The sequence below is a fragment of the Coffea eugenioides genome, chromosome 8 (genome assembly GCF_003713205.1).
Source record: "Coffea eugenioides isolate CCC68of chromosome 8, Ceug_1.0, whole genome shotgun sequence".
Classification (NCBI taxonomy): Eukaryota; Viridiplantae; Streptophyta; class Magnoliopsida; order Gentianales; family Rubiaceae; genus Coffea; species Coffea eugenioides.
Window position 1 is genome coordinate 45215633 of NC_040042.1, and position 22971 is coordinate 45238603.

Consider the following 22971-nt stretch of genomic DNA (forward strand, 5'->3'; position numbering starts at 1 on the left):
TAACTAAATGATATTGAGAATATGATTAACAAAAATGAGAGTGCAGATAATATTTTCCTTTTAACTAGTCTCATGCAGCATCAATCAAATACACAAAGACTGCATTAAACCCAAGGACGGTGTTTTTTCTTTTTTGAGTTTTCAGTTTGAAGGGAGCAGCCTTTTTTTCTTTTTTTTTTTTTTTTTTTTTTGGGTGGGGGGGGGGGAGGGGGAGAGTGGGGTGTGGGAAAAAGGACCTTCAATCATGTGAAAATGTCAAAAAAAAAAAAAAAAAAAGGAAGTAGAACTTGGAGTTTCTCCTCTCATACCCAAGAGCAGATTAATTCTCTGTTGAACACTTCTCCTACGTTGGACCGGATGATCCTGTTGCATTTTCCACTGCATCCGCACTGAGCCCATTACAAGGCAGGATATGTTCATTTCATTGGATGTGACAATGGGCCAAGACATTTCATTGATTTTGGGGAAACCCATGTAGAACTTTATTCGGTAGACAGGACCTATGCCGGAAATGAATAAGAGATGGATCACAAGTCACAAAATTGCCGGTCTATTCACGATGTTGGTGCTTGAAATGGTCATTATTTGTGAATATTATTTTACTTACATTATAAATATATTTATAATCATTTTTTATCTTTTATAATCACTTTTTTTATCATACATATATCACATTATAAAAAAAAATACATATAGTATTATTCTAAATATATTTTTTCAAATAATCTTCTATAACACTTAAACATTGTTGATACTATTTTATTATTTTCGATGTTACGTTCCGAACAGTTTACCTTTTTATTGATCGACCATTTGGCAAAGTCTCTTTTGGTGTAAGAGTTTCCGTGTTCTTGAGATGGAGCCTGAATTCTCATGTAGGCAGGCATTCAGCTTGTCCAAAGATTACAAAAAGTTTTTCCATTTGCTACCAAAAAAATATGGAATTTTCAAACCACAATTGGCTTTATTTCACTTCTATTGGCATATGATAAGGGAGTTCTTATGCTAATCTTTTTGCAAAGATAAGTGCGAATTCACAATAGGACATCAGTCTACTCATGTCTCCCAAATCTTTGTTAGGTAGAGATACAATAATAATAATATTGATGCAACGCGCTTCTTCGGCCAGATGTATCAAATTGCAGTGAGACAAGACATTATCTAACTGGAGATGCAAAAATAACTAAAAATTTATTGCTTCCCTGTACAAAACAATATATATACTTGATTAGGGGGGAAAAATGACCTCAATACTTAAAAACCTTCAATATTTTTTGTTTAAAAAGGCTTAGGTAATGTATTTTTATCCACCAAATAGTTAGGCTGATCATGGATCTGGTTAAGCATTCCGAGACATTGAGATCTATGCTCCCATAAACTGCTAGCTATATTCTTGGATTGAGCTTTGCAGCAACACCAAATTCTGGAACTCTGAAAAGTCAAACAGATCCCCAGTTGTGGAGGAGCGTTGACTCTTAGTCATCACAAAATTCTTTGTTTCTTGGCCTATGTCGGCTAAAATAAAAAGCTTGTACCAACGTGAGGTATTGCACTATCATTCTAAAGACTCAAAAATTAGAAAAAAAAAAAAAAAAAAGAAAAATATGGGCACTATTATTCTAAAAAATTGTGGTTTCATTTTACTCCGGAATTGGAATTAGGAATTATCTCCTCTATAAATGTAGTCTAATACGTATAGGATAAACTTAACACAAACCACAATTTGGGGATAGAAGGGTCTGTGATTAGTAAATTTTGACAAAAAATTCCATCCAAGAATGAATGTGCATGTGATTTCGTAGGCAAGGGGCTAATACAAACCTTCTTCAAGGTGAAACGGCTTGATTTGTTGGACCGACAATTTAGGCACCAAGATGAATAATTATTGGCTTGTTTTGACTTTTCTGCCGAAATCACAAAATACTACTCGCTAGTTGCTACTACCATATCTTCAAGTAGAAGCCCAATTTAGCACAACGTTAATGACAATTGATCACATAAATGCTTCACTAATTTTCGCCAGTCACAAAGAGTCCCATCATAGAAAGTAATGATAACTACAGTGCTTTAGGAATCTAAGACATGAAAAAAACAGTGAGGCGTTTACTCAATCCGACTCCCATCACCACTTCGGCCTCTCCGAAATATTGAAAGCATATCTTGGTAGTTGTACAGAGTCGTCATCAACTGAAAGCATGCAAAATTCTGGATTTTATAGAGATCTGTCAAGCGCAAAGTTTTGGAGGTCACCAATGAAAAAGGGTCCAAGAACCTCTGCAACCATCATGGTCCTCCTCTTTCTTCTCGTAGCAGTGTGGATTTCTTCTTCATGGATTAACTCTGTAAGTTTTCAGAACTCATCTAGACAATTCAACATAGTACCACGTCCCATATGGACGCATGAAGAATTAAATGGCATATTTGTTCTTGCTAGATCTTGAAACCTCAAAACTAATCTAATTTACCTTTGTCTGAAAATCTTAGTACCAGTACTTTTCTGTTGTTGTGCAGACAACTTTGGCTGTAAGTAATGAAAGAAAGCAACAAATGATTGTTTCTACGCCGCAGAGGAATTCTGCAAAGAGGAAGATTGAAGTGTCACTCAATTGTTCCTTGGGAAATTTGACACAAACATGCCCGTCAAATTATCCAACAACGTTTGGTTTCACTGAAACTGACGATGGATTGTCAAATGTGACGTGCCCTGATTATTTCCGCTGGATCCATGAAGATCTAAAGCCATTTAAGTCCAGTGGGATTACCAGGGACATGGTGGAAAGAGCTAAAGGGACTGCCCATTTCAGGTTGGTGATAGTGAAGGGGAAGGTCTATGTGGAAAAATACAAGAAATCAATACAGACTAGAGATGTGTTTACACTGTGGGGGATTCTGCAGCTTTTGAGACGGTATCCCGGAAGGTTGCCGGACTTAGAGCTCATGTTTGATTGTGATGATCGGCCGGTTATCCAATCGCGCAGCCATCGTGGACCAAATGCAAAAGCGCCACCACCATTATTTCGGTATTGTGGGGACCCGTGGACACTGGACATAGTCTTCCCTGATTGGTCTTTTTGGGGCTGGTAAGTTCTTCTAACCCTTTCTTTCTTTGGAGGTTAACTCCGTACATGCCCTTTTTTTGCCATTATTTTCTTCCAAAATACTAATGAATAACAAGCATGATAGACGGGATTTGTATGACTTTTAAATGCATACATTTATATTTATTTTCTCTTGGCTACGGTGTTAACTTTTTCTTCTGTATGTTTACGCGTACATGATTCGGTAAATTTTACTATGATCAACTTATGGGACAATTCATAAGTTGCTCAAATTTCAATAAAAACTTGCCAACTAAATAATTAATACATATTCATTCGTGAAAGCATATGTCAACTCATACTTATTGATTAGGGTAAACGGAGGTTACCACTAATAACTTTTCCTCTAAGGCTACCTTTTCACTGATTAACAGTAACCGCTAGTGTAACTTCTGTTGTGAAAAATGCTGCTGTTGAATTTGCTTTAATCTGGTCCCTATTGCTGTGGAGCTTTTTAATGGAATGATGGCTGTAGAACAAGAATAATGGTAGGTAGTGCGTCCAGAGGTCCATTGTCTTTTGGCCAGGAATGAGTGGTGGTGAAGATAATAAATAAATACACTATACAAGCCACATTATAATGAGTAGTAGTAATATTATATTTTGTCCTTTAATGGATCAATTCCGCGCCCACATCTAGATATTATTTTCCACAAAGTGGGTGTCATTTTCTCATTTCAGAAGATGGGCTCCTGTGGCTAATTGCTGAACCGAAAGAATGGGTGCAGGGCTGAAATTAACATAAAACCGTGGGAGAATATATTGAAGGAGTTAAAAGATGGGAACAACAGGATCAAGTGGATGAAGAGGGAACCATATGCCTACTGGAAGGGAAACCCTTTTGTAGCTGACACCAGAAAAGACCTCCTTAAGTGCAATGTCTCGGACAAAGAGGACTGGAATGCTCGCCTCTTCATCCAAGTAACTTTTATCCAATTAATTTCCATGGGGAACCTCGTATGACTGTCATCATTAGTGAATTGAAGCATTATGTAAAGTAGCTACAAAATTCAAACTCAATCATCACACTTTTGACCCGGATTTAGATAGTGAAGATTGACATTTTAATGGATTAATCATATCGATCCTTTCTTGATTGAAGCAGTTTTTGTGTGATATTGTACATTTTGTAGGACTGGATCCGTGAGTATGAACAAGGGTATAAGCAATCAGACCTTGCAAGTCAATGCACTTACAGGTACATTTCTTTCTTAATTACCATACATATACCTGGTACTGTTAACTTCTTATGAAAGTAACATTTGGATAGTGAATTTTCTTGCTTCAGATACAAGATATACATCGAGGGATATGCATGGTCTGTTAGCGAGAAGTACATTTTAGCCTGTGACTCCCCTACATTGCTTGTAAATACCAATTTCTATGATTTTTTCTTGAGAAGCATGCAACCTGTACATCATTACTGGCCTATAAGAAATGATGACAAGTGCAGATCGCTCAAGTTTGCTGTAGACTGGGGTAACAGCCATAAACAAAAGGTACTTGATGTTTAATCTATGCTTTTCCCATTTGCTTAATTTATCAGATGTGGACTATAAGCAAATTCGTTAGTTAGCCCTTTTGCATTTGGAGACTAAATGGCGGATTACTGTTGAATACTTGCAGGCACAGGCAATTGGAAAAGCTGCTAGTGATTTCATTCAAGAAGAGCTCAAGATGGAGTTTGTTTACGATTACATGTTTCATTTATTGTATGAATATGCAAAGCTTTTGAGGTTTGAGCCAAAAATCCCAGAAGGAGCAATGGAAATATGTTCAGAAACAATGGCTTGCCATTCAAATGGAACGGAAAAGAAGTTCATGTTGGAGTCCTTGGTGAAGAGTCCATCCGAGAATTCTCCATGCAGTCTGCCCCCTCCTTATGAACCTCTCGTTCTTGGAGCCTTTCTCAGAAGGAAAGCTAATTCAATCCGGCAAGTGGAGACCTGGGAAAACAATTTCTATGAGAGCCTTGAAAATGGTAGCAAGAGCAAAACTTCTTAAGCTGACAAGACTTGGGGCTTTTTTTTTTTTTTTTTGGTCTTTAATTTCTTTTCGAGGCCTCATATTGATTATTCTTGTGGCCTTGAGAGAACACCGGCATAAAGCTGCAAGTCAAAATATACAATTTCTTTCGAGATGGTACTATATATACTAACAAAAAAGAGAACTATTTTTTTTTTTGTTTTAATTAGCGTATTAGCAATCTCTACTTAAACACAATAAGTAACTTCCGTAGAAAGCAGTGATTAATGACTAGTTAATCCTAATCTTGTACAAATATTTCTTCTTTTTTTTTTTTTTGCTATACAGGTAGAAGAAGTTGTATTTTTTATAGGTTTTTTTTTAACGGATAGCTAATGAGCATTTATTAATATACCTACGAATTGTAAAACAGCCAAATAAACAACCAGCACGCATTGGGCTGAGAAGTGAAACGACACTTGATCTGAATTTAGCGTCCGTCGTCAAAACCCATCTGCTGGGGACGTGGCTTCATAAATTGAGGCCCATCTCTGCTACCTTGTCTTGGGCCCTTCTGGTGTGAGCATACTCAATGCACCATACCCAACCCAAGAATTTTGAGTAAAATTGGAATGTTTTCTCTTGCTTGGGTTTTACAGTTGATTGATGAAGCATATTAACTTTAGACAATTCCATTCCAACAATCACTTCATTTATTGTTGGAAATTTAATAAACCTGGCAAGAAATAAAATTGAACTTCTGAAAGGTTTCCTGGAAAAAAAAAAAAAGAAAATCTTCTAATCATATAACCATTAATAGGAGCCCCCTGGGCATAGATCGGCTGGCTTCGAGACAACCTCAATTGGGGCCTGAGTCGTGTGGTCGAATCTTACTCACTACTGTTTCGAGGCTCTTGGGGGACGGGGTCTCGGGGTGCAGTGGGGATTAGTCGGGTGAATCCCGGATACTCCACCGTATTGACAAAAAATATATATATATATATAACCATTCATAGGCATCAACGAATTTGCCGAACTTATTTATTTGAAATAATACGACCATTTTGATAATGATAGTGTGGAATCCCTAGTCAACGCCTTCGCCACCCGAAGGAGTTAATGAGGCCTCACATTATCTCGATTTTGCTGCGTTGTTTTTCACTGACATGTGACTAACGCCCGCAGCTAACATCTAATCTAACACTCGACATATACTACTTGTATAAAGTTGATCTAGGGTGCCCCTGTAACTATCGCATCACCCTCAATTTTTGAGACCCATACTGTGGTTTGCAGGCATAAATACCACTCCTCCTTACACTCCAACGTAACATCTACTTGTCGACTAATGTACTCGTCTTCAACTCCCGAACTCCCTATCGTCTGACTTAAATAATCCAAACCCTGACTTCAAATAATTGTTTTTCTTATGGGGATTTAGCCCTGACTTTGTGCCTCTCTCGTTATGGTGTGCTTGCAGGTTGGAAGCTCGGTTCGATAAGTCCCGGTCCGACCTCTTCCCGCCCGCACAGTTAGGATCATTTTGTCTTTTGAGCAAACTTGAATTAGGGCCATGCGTTAGGAAACGAAAGCTTAGAGATTCATCCACGGTTCCTTTTCTAGTACATGACTGATGTCCAAGGCTGATAAATCGTTTAACCAACTGCCCCGCTTTTTAACAGTTTTGATGTGACCAGGAAACCAATTAGCGAACTAGTTCTTTCTTTCTTTCTTTTTCACCAAATGCTGCGCTTTCTTGCTTTCATTTGTTTAACGCCTCTTTCAAATTTCTTGCTCTCTAATTTTGCTAATCTTGCTGAACATGACAGCATACCAACCCCTCCAATTTCAGATCAAACGTATGAAACATTGGTGTAATGCCAATCATGCATAGATTTCCAAATGCGTACTAAATTTATATATATTTTCTAATACTATGTTAAGCCAAAAAGGACAGATGTTACGTTTTGCCCAGTTGCTTAAAATTCAGTTCTTAGTCTGGATTGAATTCAGTTAAAAGCGAAAGTGAAGGAAAAGAGAAAGACGAATCTGTTCTTCTAAGATGAAGCTGCAGATCCTGGTAGTTTTCATTATAGTCTAGGCACATTAATTTATTCTATTTCATGTCTAAGGAAAGTCAATAATCGCGCTTTTACAATCCGGCTTAGGAATGACTATGAATTTCCTTTTGCCTTGGAACAAACTCTAAAGAAGTCAGCGGAAGTTTACTTTGATCCGGAGCTGATGTGCTACTAAGTAGTACACTATTTGCCTATAAATCAAATAAAGGATGTTAAATCCTTTTTGCATGTCTAATGTTATTTTAAGATAATAAGGATGTTGAATTTTCAATAATTGGAATTATATATATATATATATATAAGGCACCAACAAATGAGGGAAATGACGGCCCCGTTTGCCAAGTGAGTTTTTTAGGTGTTTGTCTAAAATTTTACTGCAACTTACTGTAGAAATTGTAAAAAAAAATTTTAAAGTATGTAAATTTTTGAATATTTTAAAGTGTATAATTTAAAAATTTTGAGAAATTTTTTAAAATTACTGTAGTTAAAGCTGTTAAAAAACTTGTAACAGATAAACTTGATCAAAAACTTGCTTGCCAAACAAGTCCGACATCATTAATCTTTAGAGAATAAAGGATAGAAGTGACATAAAAATTGCTAAACTGCAAGAAAACTTAGAATGATCTCAATTGAGTTAACAAGCACGTCTAAGCATAATTAACCTAATTGTCTATCAAACTGTCACCAAATTTACTTTTTCTTTATTCCTTTTGTATAGATGGGGAAAGTTTTTCAAGACAACCCACGCAGGACTTATAACCCCTCTCAATTCAAACATGTCGGGGTAGATTTGAATTAAACTTCGACTTGTCCTGTCCCGACCCACCATGAACGCTAGGCCTCATCACTCACTAAAAGTTTCTTACGTTTGTTGGTTTTAAAAACTATGCTCATAAGACGTTTGAAAAGGAAAGGAAACAACTAATTAATTGCAAGTGTTTCATGCAGTAGATTAAACAAACCCAACACATAGGGCCCGACAAGGGAAAGTTCCAGATCAGTAATCAAGAAGGAGGAAGACAAAAAGGAACCCCTCCACCACATCATCAAGATGGCTTTAAAAAAGCGGCAAATTACCACCTTGGAGAGTGTAATTAAATTAGCTGCTGGAGAGTGCAGACCATTTTTGTCCTATGTTTTGATAATGCGTTTGTTGTTGAGTATCATTCACGTCAACATTATTATAAGCTCCCAACCTTGTCACAATAAGGAAGATAACTATCAGAGAGTTTTTCTAATATGAGTAGCAAAGTATAACGCATATATGTCATGGTAATTTTTTAAATTTTTTTCTAACACGAGAGAGGTTATATTTCAACCCAATATATTTAATTTCTGAATTTTCAACTATAGTTGCTTGACCAAAGTCTCTTCAACCGTATAATCATGCTAAATATTTGTATTACTACTTGGATTTTTGTCCTGATATTCTTTAAGTTTTCTTCCTAACTTATATATTGTTGGATTTTCTTCTTACTCTTCTTCTTCTTCTTCTTCTTTTCTTATTTTCATCTAAGAATGACTCAAAAGAAATTTGTCTAGAACCATCTATTTTTTATTTGAATTTATAATCAGTAAGAATTGAGATGGACCCTATAGTGCTTTCCCCTTCTAATTTCTTTTTGCCCTCGACAAATCATTATTGGAGATATATGACGAGTCAAAGAGGGTAGGACTAGTACATGATGGGAGCATGTATAGTTTTCAAAACCATTTAGAAATTTGGACAATCATTAAAAGCATGTTATTTTAAAATTGTCTAGTCTTGTAGTGTCTTGCTTGGAAGCACCGTCGATGAGGAGCCTTTGTGTTTAAACAATCTCCTTGTCCTTTCGTCACTCCATAATATACAAATGGATTTTGATTATTATCAATGTCAAAAAATAATCATAGAGCGTCACCCCCAAAATATTTCAAAAATATCACCATTCTAACAAGACAATAATATATTTGTAAAAGATTTAAGAACCCAAAATTATGTATAAAAAAAAAAGCATACTGTCTGCGCTCTTTTTCTCTCTGTCTTTTTTTTTTTTTTTAACTGACAGGATGAATGTCCGGATCAATTTTTACCGACTCTTTTTCTCTCTGTCTCGTCTGTCTGCATGTCATTTTGCTTCTTGATCTTTACCTTCTCTCATTCGTGAAAGGGATAAGGTAAAAAGTGAAAATCAGTGGTAGGAGTTGTAACAAATACTTATTCGATGGTTTGACTACTTTTTGGACATTCAAATTTGACGTTTTCCTAGCCAGTGTGCTGGACGGGCTGTGTTGGGAATCACCAATTATCAACTAAGACCGGAAGACCATATGGCTCCCCTTTAATGATCGTGGTAAACAACCTGTCAATTGAAGAAAATTTGTATCACCTTTTACTTTTAGCCATTGAATGATTTTTTTTTCTTTATAAAGAAAGCGTAGAATAGAATTTGGAGTCTTGGTGCATACTCTGGATGGACTTTGGCGCAACTGGAGAAGCCATACAGTGGAATTTTTATTTTTTATTTTTGGTTATTTTTGAGAAAGCGTAGAATAGAATTTGGGGTCCAACATTCCCATGGGATAGTTTCTTGATTTATATTTGGTCTTTCCAAAAACATCTTGTTCTCTAGCTGGCTTTAGTCTTTCTTAATTCTTACTTCTCCAGGAACCAATTTGTTCCTTTACTTCCTTGTCTACCTTACATTTATGGAAATGATCCGTTATTTACCAAAAGTAAGAGTACTGATATTTGAGGAAACCCAATATTGACCGAAACCCATACCTTTTTGTTCTCAAACTAAATCCCTTAAGTTCAACTTTCACCATCCCTTTGATATTTTAATACCTTCAGAAGATGTCAGAACTTTAGTTTTTTTTTCTTTGTTATTTCTTATCTTGGAAGCTCAGATAATTTAGTTATTTTTTGCTCAATCACCACTAGCTCAACTCTGCAGCCTTTTCTTCTTTTTCTCCCCCAACTCTGCAGTCTTATTAAATCGTATAGTAATAATTAAACATGGGGGGGTCGGTAACTTGATCAAGAATTAGGCATAACCCTTCCAATCGGAGGCCTTAAGTAGTTTTCTTGTCTTTAATAATGGTGTTCTTGTATTAATGCTGGCCTTGGTTTGAAGCTACGTGCATCAGCTGATCATCATAGGAGTTAGAATTGCACGAAAGTCAACTTTGTCAGCTGCGTTCCCTGCCCTACCACACTGAAAGGAGGGCAGGTTTTGGGGGTCTGAGATGTCACTAGCAAAGGAGACACCTGATGCTCTCTCCTTTTTTTTTTTTTTTTGGGGTAATTCTGCCAAAAATTCTGTGATATGGTTTGAGGCCTTTGGGCATGTATTGTGGATTCGGCAGACCTTCCAAAGCCCCTGCGCATGCATGCACACGCACATAGGAGTGGTCACCATGCAGATGGTAGCATGTAATTAAACAACCTTGCCTAAGCAATTAGATATGAAGCTTGAGCCTAAAAGTGGTCCACTCAGTCTAATTAGTACGAGAATTTTTCATTGAGTGAATCCGTTTAATAAGATTAGCTCCTTCAATTCACAATTTCTAGTCAACCGAAGGAGTTAACCACAGCATGCATTTTGATTTTAACAACACATAGAGGTCATAAGATGCTTAATATATATACATCCAAGATGAGAAATGTAATGAAGTGTGGTGGATACTACTATTAGGAGATAAAGTGACTGAGGTAAGGTAAGCGACTGATGTCTCCCCTAAACTCGATTGAATCCAGTCCTCACCGGTCCCCTTAGATCCAGTTGAGTCTTCCCTTATATTAGAATAGTATAGGATATTATAGATAAAAATGACGATTAATAAAAAAAAAAAGGGTAAACGATTGATGTGGCTGCACGAAGAAGAAACAAGGAAAAAAAGTAGCACGGGGTGGTAACTAGTGAACCATTAGAAATTAGTGCATGGTAGGTGAGAGTAATAATTGTGGAAATTATGATTGTGGCTGCAAAGGGGTAGGAAGAAGCTCGGGCGATGGATAGTGATTTCTGGGTTCTGGCAATAAGCATCATGCATGGATGTAGCTAGCCCCAGTCACGTATACTCTACACACTCGCCTTCACTGTTGTGCGGGACATCCATATTTGGCTCTACTGTTCGATCCATGACTAATTGTCTGTTTAGATTATTAAGCCTTTGTTTGCTTCTACATTTTGCTGGCAATGGAAACCTGTTGAAATTGTAGTAAGTGGTATTTAGTGGGCAAAAGAATAGTGCTTTGGGTTAACTGAAGCTCGTCGGTGATAATTTGTCAATACGTTCTTATGCAATCTGAAATTATCTGAAGTCTGAACGTCAAGACAATCGAAAAACCCGAAAGGAACTTATTCCTCCTCCAGGCACCTACATTTATTTCCTTTGCCAAGAAAACAAATACCATGACATATTGTAGTTGATGCATGTCTTTTAGATACTGAGAAGTTAACAAAACATCATTTTCGAGGTGGAGCTTTAAAAAGAATGTTTATTAGCGTATACGTCAAAAGAGCATTCAAGCAAGCTATGAAAAGTAATTCAGATTAATAATTTACATTGGCTATGAAGTTTCGCGTACAAAGAACAAACCAGTGTTGGTCGGCCTTAAATTTTGATCAATTGGAACTTTTTTTTTTTTTTTTTTTTTGTCAAACTTCAGCTGTATTATATAATTGATCAATTGGAACTTGATTATCTTCCATTCTGTTCTTGGTGGGTATTTTGGACAGGGATACCTACTTTTACCACGCTTAATAAATCATTAGCAGGCGCTAATGAAATATCCAGCTAGGGAAATAACACCACTTATTATTGCTTGAACATTAATCAAAGCTTAGATTATCCATCAAAACCCATTCTTTATTAAATGTTTGTAACTCAATTGATCAAAATATCAACCAAGAAATCCAAACTCAATTAGTAAGAACATCAACCAAATATCCTAACTTGATTCTTTATCCTTTCCCTTCCCAAATCTATTTTGCCCTTGTAAAAAGAAAAAAAAATATTTTTGCGTTAACCAAACAAAATAAATAAATAATACTCAGCTGTTGTAAAGTACTACTGGACTTTTTACTACTAGAGAGTTCTATGATTTGGATACTGTATCGATGAGATTAAATTCACCGTAAAATATAGAATAAGAATTATTAATCCTTCAATTATTTCAAGAATTTAAATCACTAAATAATAGTGAAAAATATGAGTGGATTAGAGTCATGTATACCGTACCAAAAAGAAACAGTAGTATTTTCCTATATTACTACGCTTCTCCATCAGAAAAGGAAGTTATACTAGTAGTATACCTTTTTGAGTATAGGGGAAAAAAATAGATAAAAAACTGAAAAGCAAGAACCGCCCAATTCAATTGATCAAACAGAAAAAACAAAAACATTCCACTGTAACAGTTCACCACCAAAATCTCTCTTTTCCCTGTCTTTCTCTCACTTTTCCAACAGAGCAAGTAACCAATTGATTTCTATTCTACATTGTAGCATCAGTGCATATGACCATATTCTATCCATTCCTTGCGCAAAATCTTATTTTGAACTCTGTAGTATTTCTCTGACACCAAACCTCTCTTTCAGTCCAAGATTTCCTTTTTAATCTTTTTTTTTTCTTTTCCAATTTTTCTAACTTCACTCTGTCACTTCCCACTTCTTTGCCTTGCTTTCCTTTGCTTTCAGGGCAATTGTTGCAGACCAAAGATTCATACTTTCACTCTTAACTCTGCTTTATGCCATTAGTTTTGCCCCACAAAGAAATCCCTTTTCTTTCTTTGGCCTTATTTTCCAGTATTCTTTATTTTCTTATCCTACCAGTGTAAGCTGAATTCTTTGCTAATTGCACCTTGTTTTCCTGTTTCTTGAAGAACCAACTTCTTCATTTTCTTTAAAATTTCTTGCTCAATGTTATTTTTGATGGGTTCTTGGAGTTCTGGGGTTGTCTGAATCAGCAACTGTTTCTTGAAGCTGTTAACGGACTTGGAGAAACATGAGGAATTTTGAATTTCTTCAAGTCTTTTTACTGAGTCTAGGACTCATTGCTGGGACTAATTTGGCCTTTCCCTTAAACGAAGGTGTGGCTCGGCATTACAGTCCTTATTGTGTTCTTAGATCTTGTGTTGTACTCTCTTTAAAATTCAAGAATTTGTGAGTAAATTCATTGTAATGTTGTATTAATTAAGTTACCAATCTTAATGTGGGATATTATTAGGCTTAATTGCGATAGTTGACTATGGTTGCGATTATGTAACTAGAAGTGCCATAGTCCACTGTTGATGTAGATTTTTCGGATGGTGAAATGGTGCTATTTTCTGCAGTTTATGCCCTCAAGACCTTTAAAGAAGCTATATATGAGGATCCACTTCTCGTTTTGTCAAATTGGCAAGCATTAGATTCAGATCCTTGTGACTGGCCTGGCATTTCTTGCTCAGTGGCTCGAGATCACGTCATCAAGCTGTAAGAATTCCTATCTTCTTATTTAGTTGTTCGACGGAAACATTTTGTCTACTTTAGTCCAATTTTCATGTTTTCGTGTGTGTCATTGTTCCGTGTACCTAATTGGATGGTGGTTAATTGTGCCAATTTCTTGGTGGTATTGATATGCTATTTAATTTGTGTAAAAGTTTTTCTTGTTAATTAAATTGCGACTTTGGTGTTGCAGAAATGTTTCTGGAGCATCTCTGAAAGGTTTTCTTGCACCGGAGTTGTATCTATTGTCTTCTTTGCAAGAACTGTACGGTTTTTCTCAATTCTACCACATTTACTTTTCATTTCATTTTCTGAGAACATGTAAATGGAGGTTAATATTCGATGCTGGTGATTTCTAGAATTCTGCATAGCAATTCACTGATTGGTACAATACCAAAAGAGATTGGCTTGTTGAAAAATCTCAAGGTCCTAGATTTGGGTGCAAACCAGCTTACAGGACCAATTCCTCCAGAGATTGGAAAGTTATCCAGCATTGTGAAAATGTCAGTACATGTGTAGCATTAGAAACTGAGCTTTGTTATCTTATTTGTGTTTGGACTTCTGCTTAACAATTGAAGTCTTCTTGTGCTTTATGCAGAAATCTTCAATCGAATGGGTTGACAGGGAGGTTGCCTCCAGAGCTTGGTAGTCTGAAATACCTTGAGGAACTTCGACTTGATAGGAATAGGCTCCAGGGAACTGTCCCTGCCAGTAATGGCTCAGATTTTGCTGATGATTTACATGGAATGTTAGTGGAATAAAATTTATGAATCCTTTCCTGTTCTTTGTTTCTTTTTTTTTTTTGGTTGGGGGGGGGGGGGGTGGGGTGTCTTTTGCTTAGTGAATGTATCCTACATAACGTCAATTTTTGTTTATTTTTCAACTCGATCTTTTTTTTTCTTGCAATATAGGGTTTTCTTTAAGGACAGTAACTTTGTTTGCTTAATAATTTGTCAGCTTCTTTTTTGCTTAGTAACTTAGTTTTCTTTTTTCTCCAAAAAGAAAGAAAATTTGTCAACTTCTAAATGCCATTCTTTTGAAGTAGAAACCAAAACTTCTTTTTACATTTTTAATGAGCATTGTTTGTATAGTTCCATAGTGAAATTTTTGCAAACCGGATATATGATATTGAGTACCTCAATCCAATTGCAGCCAAAAGCTCATTTTTAGTCTTACTTTGAAGTTATTGTGTGTTTTGTGACTTTTGTCATTTTAAATTTATCTATGTTGGATTTTTTTTTTTTTGGTTCTTAAAGAGCCCCTTTTTATTGTCTATCAGGTATGTCTCCAGTATGCAGCCAACAGGTTTGTGCCGCTCATCTCAACTAAAATTTGTAGATCTTTCATACAACTTCTTCATTGGAAGCATACCAAAGTGCTTGGAATATCTTCCAAGGTAGTGTTTCCCCTGTTTGCTGTTTAGTGTTTCTTTTCCTGTCTTCTTTGCTAATTCTTTCTGCATGATGTGTTTATATTCTTCTGCAGGTCAAGCTTTCAAGGGAATTGTCTGGATGATAAAGATCCTAAGCAGCGCTCTGCAGTACAGTGTGGTATATGTCATATCCTGTGTGTTTTTCATGTAAAGCAGCGTTGCTAGAGCCAAGACTTGGAGATCTTCTCTTAAGTACCTTCAGTTTAAAAACAAAATTTAATAGACCAAATAGTTTATATCTTTTTGAAGTGCCTACTTTGAGCTCTGGGTGAATATAGACTGATGTTTGCTTTATAATTGCTTTCGAGTTCAATCATCTTAAACTATTATTGTAGTAATTTTTTTCTTGGTAAATTTTCAGAAAACAGTATCAAATGGCCCTCAAGTCACCTGTTTTCAGCATCTTTGTTAGTACCAACTTTCTTGTTTTTTGACTTCAGTTACAGGTGGTGCTCCAACACCAAAAAGCCATCCAGTAGCGAATACCAGGCACCATCCTGTTGAACATAATTCCAAGCATCAGACCAGTACTTCAAGACCTGCCTGGCTTTTAGCCCTGGAAATAGTAACTGGCGTGATGGTTGGTGCTCTCTTACTCGTGGTTCTTGTCTCTGCACTTCATAAGTGGCAAAACAGACCCTCCATAATTATCCCATGGAAGAAATCAGCTAGTGGAAAGGATTATACAGCCATTTTCATAGGTTGGTGTACATCTGCTGTTTTTGCGATATGATTTGAAGACCATTTATCAGCTTTTAGTGATATTTGATGTGGTGCATTTATCCATAGCTCAATTTACATTATCATTTTATTGAAATGATTTTACAGATCCTGAATCACTGAGGGGTGTAACAAAGTTAAGCAGACAAGAACTGGAAGTAGCTTGTGAAGATTTTAGCAACATTATTGGATCCTCTTCAGATAGCCAAGTCTATAAAGGAACCATGAAAGGTGGACCTGAAATTGCTGTTATATCCCTTTGCGTCAAAGAAGAGCATTGGACGGGCTTTCTAGAGCTTTATTTCCAAAAAGAGGTCAAAACATATTGTGCCCTTCACATTTAGCTTGGAGGATTTGAAATTCGTTTATTTTTGTTCTGCCGTAAGGATTTGATGTTATGGATTCAGGTGGCAGATTTGGCAAGATTAAATCATGAGCACACAGGGAAATTACTGGGGTACTGTCGGGAGAGCAGTCCTTTCACAAGAATGCTGGTCTTCGAGTATGCATCAAATGGGACCTTGTATGAGCACCTCCATTGTAAGGAAATCATTGTTGTCTGTCTCCCTTTTCTCAAATTTGTGAGATTTAATCATTTCCAAACATGTTCCATTTGCTGAATCTCACTGCTTTTTACTCTGTAGATGGAGAAGGTTGCCAACTATCTTGGACACGGCGAATGAGAATTGTTATTGGCATTGCCAAGGGACTAAAGTATCTGCATACAGAACTTCATCCACCATTTACCATATCAGAATTGAATTCTAGTGCAGTATACTTGACAGATGATTTTTCTCCAAAGGTAAATCCTGCGGCTTACATCACCTACTAACCAAAAGAACTTGCCTTAGGGTTTTCTGTTTCACAGACTTCAAGATTGAGCATGAATGGCTAAATCTCTCTTCCCAATTAAAGCCATAAATTTCATATAAATGTAAGATTGTTCAATATGGTATGTGAGTAAGGCAGTGGATACAGTTATTAGCCTGATCTTGTGAAGATTAATGAGTTCTGGCACCTCCCAGCTGGGAATAGTAGGTGCCTTGTAAAATGTCTAGCATACTCGCATGCACATCAAAATTCTGCTGCTATTGATTATTGCTTTCTGAATAATCTTCCTGAAAAACTGCTGCAGCTGGTTGATTTTGAAAGCTGGAAGTCAATCCATTCTAGATCGGAAAAGAATTCTGGCAGCATCAGCAATATGGTATGTGAGTAAGGCAGTGGATACAGTTATTAGCCTGATCTTGTGAAGATTAATGAGTTCTGGCACCTCCCAGCTGGGAATAGTAGGTGCCTTGTAAAATGTCTAGCATACTCGCATGCACATCAAAATTCTGCTGCTATTGATTATTGCTTTCTGAATAATCTTCCTGAAAAACTGCTGCAGCTGGTTGATTTTGAAAGCTGGAAGTCAATCCATTCTAGATCGGAAAAGAATTCTGGCAGCATCAGCAATGAAGGTGCAATTTGCGTCCTTCCAAATGGTTTAGAGGCAAGGCATCTGGATATACATGGAAACATTTATGCTTTTGGAATCCTTCTTCTGGAAATCGTGAGCGGGAGACCTCCCTACTGTGAGGACAAGGGATGCTTGGTGGATTGGGTAAGAACCCGATGTTTGAATTTCCCCCCTCTGGCCCTGGTTTCCTAACTAATGCATGGATCTGTAAATGGAGAACAAACATTTGCCATGAGTTTTATGTTTCCTTTTGCCTGTGCAGGCCAAAGAGTATCTTGAGATGCCAGAAGTAATGTCTTATGTGGTGGATCCTGAGTTAAAACATTTCAGATATGAAGACCTTAAAGTGATATGCGATGTTGTCAACATCTGCATCCAGTCAAGTTCTAACAGTAGAACATCCATGCAAGACTTGTGTGCTATGCTGGAAAGTGGTATTGACACCTCCGTATCTGCAGAGATGAGGGCATCTTCCTTGGCATGGGCTGAGCTTGCACTTTCATCATAACTAATAGGAAGCTGACACTGTAAATCTGAATATAGACTTTATAGTTTGCCTTTTACCTTCAATTTTTCCCTCCTTTTTCTTTCCTTCTTGCTAGTTCTTTTATAGATTTGAGTGAAGTCATGTACATGCGTGCTATAAGGACAGACAGTCTCACATATGACTAATATCAATTAATTGTATACCGTTGGTCGGTTAGAGATTTTGATCGGTTAGAGATTTTGATGTCAAATAGTAGATGAACCCATGTTGCAGAAGGTACTTCACTTCTTGATAATTGTTTAACACTTTTTAACCTTTTTATGAAGCCAATCGCAATTAAGTCAGTACTTGGTTATATTGCCTTGAAATGCTACCAGGCAATAATTTACAGAAGGAACTTCAGAACACTGGATCATTTAGTTGGAAGTACTAACAAGACTGAATGATCTTTCCAAGGCATCTTGTGCGGAACATAGAGATTTTCAAGTAACATCATTATCAGTTTATGTACCAAATGCTGGCTTTCAGTTGACACTGAGCAATGTCATGCGTGCTATAAGTTCCAGGCCTGCATGATGAACATGTCCTTTTGCTTGTTAGTTACAACAAGTAGGGTCTAGCAAGGATCAAACCTACGTACATGGACACGCCTTTAGAACAAAAAAACTGAAGCAACCTTAAATTGATGAAAATTGAAATCACATTCCAAGCCCCACTTATACGTACACCTCGTACTTTGCTATCAAAGGACTATACTAAGCCCGTGGGAAAAATTTTCCTGGTGGATGACATGCAAATGAATTCCACACACAATCCCACAAAGCTTAAGAGGCCATCGGCACTAAATAATACCCAAAAAGCCTGTAGATCACATCTTTAACTCATTAAAACCCTATTTTCATCAGCTTAGATCGGTACAAAATCCCTTTTAAGTGAATTTTAAAAGCAGCAGCAAAAAGTGCAGGGAAGTTCAGTGCTTGGCACGAGAAAAATGGTTATCATTAGGATTCCTCTTGCCGCTAAAAACGGCAAGTGCTTTCCTCACAGGAGGCTGAAGAGGAGCTCTCTTATCCGTATGGTGGATAAATATGTCATCAGAAGCAAAGATATCATCCCCCTACAGAACAAAGTACCCCGTGTTCTAAGTCAGAAGGAAGAAATTAAGAAACAAAATTAAGATAGGCAACCAAAAGATAATTGCTGCAGATGGGGAGAAATAAAACAATTTTGATACCACCTGCTTATTCTTTTTCTTTGTTTTTGGATACAGAAACTTCTGCGGAAGCTGATCTTCACGTAAAATTGGATTCTTGGTGATAGCATCTCTGCCCCCTTGAGGTAAAGGCAGGGAAAACTGCAACATACCGCAAACCAAAACAAGATAATTACCATCAAATGTAAAATAATGATGCTTATATCTGCCAATTATTGCCAAATTCATTATAAACCATAAGATCAAATTCAAACACTCAAAATTCAGCCATAGATACTGATTGAATCCAGATAATTTCTTGTATTATTTACCCAATCAGCCTAATGCTTCAAGTTTTTCTTCCTTAGTTGTTTTTCTTGTTACTCTCACAAACATCAATGGACAAATAATTGTTTTTAACAAATCAAAGAGAAGCATAAAACAACATCATTCCATCTAATTCAACAGGTAACAAGAACAAAAATATGTAGCTGCAAAATTAGATTCATCAACAGTACTTAATAATGCTTATAAGCCAGCTAACATTAGCAAGGATTTAAAAACCATAAATCCTGAACTTGAAAAGGCGCAAAGGGAGGGGAAAAGAATAACTAAGGAACCAATTTCTTGTCTGAAAAAAATTTACACCAGGGAAAAATTCCAATGTTTAATAAGTCACGATAAGTGAGCCCTTTTTCCCCCATTTTCCTTCTCACAACTTAAAAGGTAATGATATTTATAATGATCCAACATATACACAGTATGCTTCCTAAAAATTCTTCAAAGAGAAAAAAATTAACCCAGGTACTCACTTTTGTTCCACGCACTGATACACGTGGTCGACGTGCTGCAAGTATGATACCATTTTCACCAACAGTAACAGCAACTTTGCGCAAAGTGCCTCCATTTCCACAGTTTGGACAGAAAACTCTACCAATATCCGTAGTGACCTTGTAGCATGCATGGCACTTAAGCACCCACCTAAAGTTACAAATTTAGACAAAAGTAAGTATGCATTTCTCTCAATTTATGAGGCCAGAGAAGAAGCATCCAAACCTAACTTAGAACACTGATACATGCAGCAATTACAGGCAAAATTGCACTACCACTGAAAAAAATAATAATTAAAACAAAAAAAAAAAGATTGAGGAAAGGCATAGTGACAGAAAGAAGCAAAAATGTATTCTACATACCGGTGCAGCTCTCGTATTTGCATTCCTCCGGGTGCTAGGAGGCGCAAACCCATCTGCAGAATTACATTTTGCATTGCATAGTCACTAGTTACACAGGCCACGCTTGATTCAGACAGAGACCGAAGCATCCAGCTCTGCTCACTGCTATTATCATCCAGCGATGCACCAATTCTTTCACTATTCAGGCTCAAGTTATCGAGTCCACCATTGATCCCTGTCACTTCGCCTTCACCTCCAATGATAGCACTTTCGGAATTATCAGAAGTAGCTTCAAAATCATTGGAAATGAGCCCCCTAGAGGGTACTTGCAAATCCTCATCAGCATGAAGAGCAACCGAAGATTCTTCATCAAGATGCATTTGGTGCAAAATTGCAGAGACATCCTTATCATTGTCATTCACTTCACTGGTGGCATTCTCACCTAAACTCCCATCAGCAACCTCTTCAGCACATTCTTCCGCTAGCAGCTCAGGGCGTTGTGTGTCATCAACTTCTCCACTTTCCACATTATGAGATGCATCATCTTTAACAACTTCATCAGACAATGCCCCATGCAGTTCACGTCTAGCTTTTCTTCTCAGATATCTTCTACGTGTACTTCGACTCACAGCAGGCAGCCAATCCCCAACATCATCACCAAATTCCCCTTTTGTTGCATCAATTCCATCTGCCACCATCTTCTTCCCTTCAACCTTAACCTCAACTTTCTTACTCGAGTATTTCTTTTGCCGCCTAAGATTGCCATTTGATACCTCTTGATTTTCAGAATGACATTCTCCACAATGGCCGGTCAAACCATCTTCCATATGTTGATCTTTGGGAACTACATTCAGGCTCAAATCTTTCAGGGGAAGAATTTTTGACTCGTAGTTTGACTCATCCTCTGCCACATGCTCCAATGCTTCCCACTCTTCCAGATTAGGAACATTAGAGCCCCATCCAGGCATGTCTTTTTCAGGCAGCTTTTTTACACTAACAGTGTGAATAGGTGGAGGACTATCTCTGAGATGCTGGGTTCCATGGGTTTGAGCCTCCAATGTATATGTTAAAGCAATGAGCTTAAGATCCACATCTGAAAGTGTCTGCAGATCACCAGTTGCCCTAGCAAAGTGGATAACTGTAAAGTTGCACAAGAGAGAAATCAATGATAGAAGTGAGAATCATCTAAAGAACAGGAATGAACTTGTGCATCCGTTTTAACAGTTTGACCTTTAAGACAAAATTAGGCACTAAAGTAAACCGCCAAAATCCACCAAAAGCCTTTTTGTAGATGAGATGAACACTATTTCATGAGCCATGATTACCTAACATAGATATAGGGAAAGAGTATTAGGGGTTGGGAAGTATGTGTTTTGGATTACTCTCCTCCTGATTTTGTTCAACTCACTGGAATAGAACAATGGTTCAGCTACAGAAAACTACAACATTGTCAAAGTGAGAGATACCAACAGGAAACAAGAAACACCATCACCAATAAATGAATCCAGTCATAATTACAAGACTTGTCGCACAAGGTGCCACAATAACAAGCTTTATTGCATATCAATGAATTAAAAGTATTTTGCATCAATGCCTAGACTTTATCGTTATTACTGGAACAGGAAATCAGGGAAAAAAACAGGTCTAGAATTAGCACAGCTCTCCAGCTCTTATTCCAACAAGACCAATACTGCATCAGGAATACTGAAACACAACCATATACAGCAAAATCGCATCCAAAACTTTGGCGACTACCGAAATAGATGTTAATATATCGCCACTTCAATGAGCTTGTCCAATTCAGATTCTAACCAACAATGATTCTACTTGGTCACTCAAAAATCACTCTGACTAACAATAACCCAGTTCTGCTATTCCTAAAATACTACTGTCTTCCTATCCATCATTCTAAATAACCAAAGAAAATTAACAATTCGACATGAACAAAAGTACCCTAAGAAAAAAAGTAATCTACTTTATTTCTTGTTTCACTCATTTCAGCTACTCGCCCCAAAATTGCAATCAAAAACCACCTATAACAGCCGAAGTAGAGAAGCAGACATACAGCGTTGAACATTCTAAGCTCAAAAAAACTAAGTAAAAGCTAGCAAAATTATCATTCATATGCCGCAAAACACATCCAATAGCTCGATTGACAATCAAAAACCAAAAAAAAAAATCTCGGTCTTTAATCAACTACCTTTTTTGAGGGCATCAGGGGAGGGCTCCAAGGTATCAACCGAGAAAGGTAGGCAATTGAGGGAATGACGAGAGGTGGGGTCACGAATTTCGCTGATAACTTCAGAAACCGAAACGAAACGGTCGGCTATGGGGGCCAGCGATTGCCCGCCTTGAATTAAAGCGTTGGCGTCCACTACTGCTACCGCTATTCCCTTAGTCGACTTGCAGCTCCCAACAGCTAATCCTTGAGTCGACTTAGGAGGGGCGGAGGAGGTGGCAGAGAGGTGGTCCGGCACCGGAGGCGGTTGATGCTTGAGAAGGTTGCTCCAAATTGGTTGAGGTGAGGCTTGGACCTCCATGGCTGTGGACTGTGCGTGTTCGTTGAACCCTCGCTGAGCCCTAGCGCCGTATGTACTGAAATTAGTTGGCTATTTGCATGCTTGGAAAATTGCGGAAAACGTCCCTCATGTTACATGAAAATAATTTTCCATACCTTACATTATATAAAATGCTGATTTTACATCCCTCACAAATGTCAGTCGGTTAAAACTCATCCAAACCACAACCCTAACAAAAGTCAACCGGTAGTTAGATTAATTCGATTAATTTTATTATTAATACTTCTAATGTAGCCAACAAATTTGTTGAAACACTCAAGGGCGATTTCGTAAAATTCTCATGTATGTGTTCCCATGAAAAGAGTAACTAGAAATA

At 37.3% G+C, this 22971-nt stretch overlaps 3 protein-coding genes across 4 annotated transcripts; 2 read left to right on the forward strand and 1 right to left on the reverse strand.

Moving 5' to 3' along the window:
- Nucleotides 1-1796: 1796 nt before the first annotated feature.
- LOC113779815 (O-glucosyltransferase rumi homolog) lies at nt 1797-5289 on the forward strand. The gene is made up of 6 exons (XM_027325545.1): nt 1797-2342; nt 2512-3080; nt 3827-4019; nt 4232-4296; nt 4387-4597; nt 4725-5289. The coding sequence occupies exons 1-6, from the start codon at nt 2196-2198 to the stop codon at nt 5100-5102; spliced, it is 1563 nt and encodes a 520-aa protein (XP_027181346.1). The 5' UTR covers nt 1797-2195; the 3' UTR covers nt 5103-5289.
- Nucleotides 5290-12527: 7238 nt separating this feature from the next.
- Nucleotides 12528-18037, forward strand: LOC113781435 (probable LRR receptor-like serine/threonine-protein kinase At1g63430). Its single transcript, XM_027327372.1, has 14 exons — nt 12528-13217; nt 13461-13599; nt 13805-13876; nt 13971-14114; nt 14210-14359; nt 14891-15007; nt 15097-15161; nt 15484-15744; nt 15872-16077; nt 16171-16303; nt 16408-16565; nt 16899-16970; nt 17154-17369; nt 17488-18037. Exons 1-14 carry the CDS (start codon nt 13133-13135, stop codon nt 17731-17733), a joined length of 2064 nt encoding a protein of 687 aa, XP_027183173.1. The 5' UTR covers nt 12528-13132; the 3' UTR covers nt 17734-18037.
- A 326-nt stretch (nt 18038-18363) lies between these two features.
- LOC113781060 (RNA-binding protein NOB1) lies at nt 18364-22646 on the reverse strand. 2 transcript variants are annotated; one of them, XM_027326901.1, is made up of 5 exons: nt 22277-22646; nt 20098-21214; nt 19717-19885; nt 18950-19066; nt 18364-18829 (listed from the first exon to the last, which is right to left on the reverse strand). In XM_027326901.1, the coding sequence occupies exons 1-5, from the start codon at nt 22614-22616 to the stop codon at nt 18683-18685; spliced, it is 1890 nt and encodes a 629-aa protein (XP_027182702.1). In that variant the 5' UTR covers nt 22617-22646; the 3' UTR covers nt 18364-18682. The 2 variants fall into 2 exon arrangements, with proteins under 2 accessions (XP_027182702.1, XP_027182701.1); XM_027326900.1 differs by having other exon boundaries at nt 18947-19066.
- Between the last annotated feature and the right edge of the window lie 325 nt (nt 22647-22971).

Bases quoted from the DNA above. Each gene is read 5' to 3' on its own strand.
- LOC113779815 (XM_027325545.1), top strand. From the start codon at position 2,196: ATGCAAAATTCTGGATTTTATAGAGATCTGTCAAGCGCAAAGTTTTGG. The intron at 4,297-4,386 runs GTACATTTCTTT...TTCTTGCTTCAG, and splicing joins GCAAGTCAATGCACTTACAG to ATACAAGATATACATCGAGG. The intron at 4,598-4,724 runs GTACTTGATGTT...GAATACTTGCAG, and splicing joins GTAACAGCCATAAACAAAAG to GCACAGGCAATTGGAAAAGC.
- LOC113781435 (XM_027327372.1), top strand. From the start codon at position 13,133: ATGAGGAATTTTGAATTTCTTCAAGTCTTTTTACTGAGTCTAGGACTC. The intron at 16,304-16,407 runs GTAAGGAAATCA...TTTACTCTGTAG, and splicing joins CTTGTATGAGCACCTCCATT to ATGGAGAAGGTTGCCAACTA. The intron at 16,566-16,898 runs GTAAATCCTGCG...AAACTGCTGCAG, and splicing joins CAGATGATTTTTCTCCAAAG to CTGGTTGATTTTGAAAGCTG.
- LOC113781060 (XM_027326900.1), bottom strand. From the start codon at position 22,616: ATGGAGGTCCAAGCCTCACCTCAACCAATTTGGAGCAACCTTCTCAAG. The intron at 19,886-20,097 runs GTATGTAGAATA...TTGTAACTTTAG, and splicing joins CAAATACGAGAGCTGCACCG to GTGGGTGCTTAAGTGCCATG. The intron at 19,067-19,716 runs GTGAGTACCTGG...GGTATGTTGCAG, and splicing joins TATCAGTGCGTGGAACAAAA to TTTTCCCTGCCTTTACCTCA.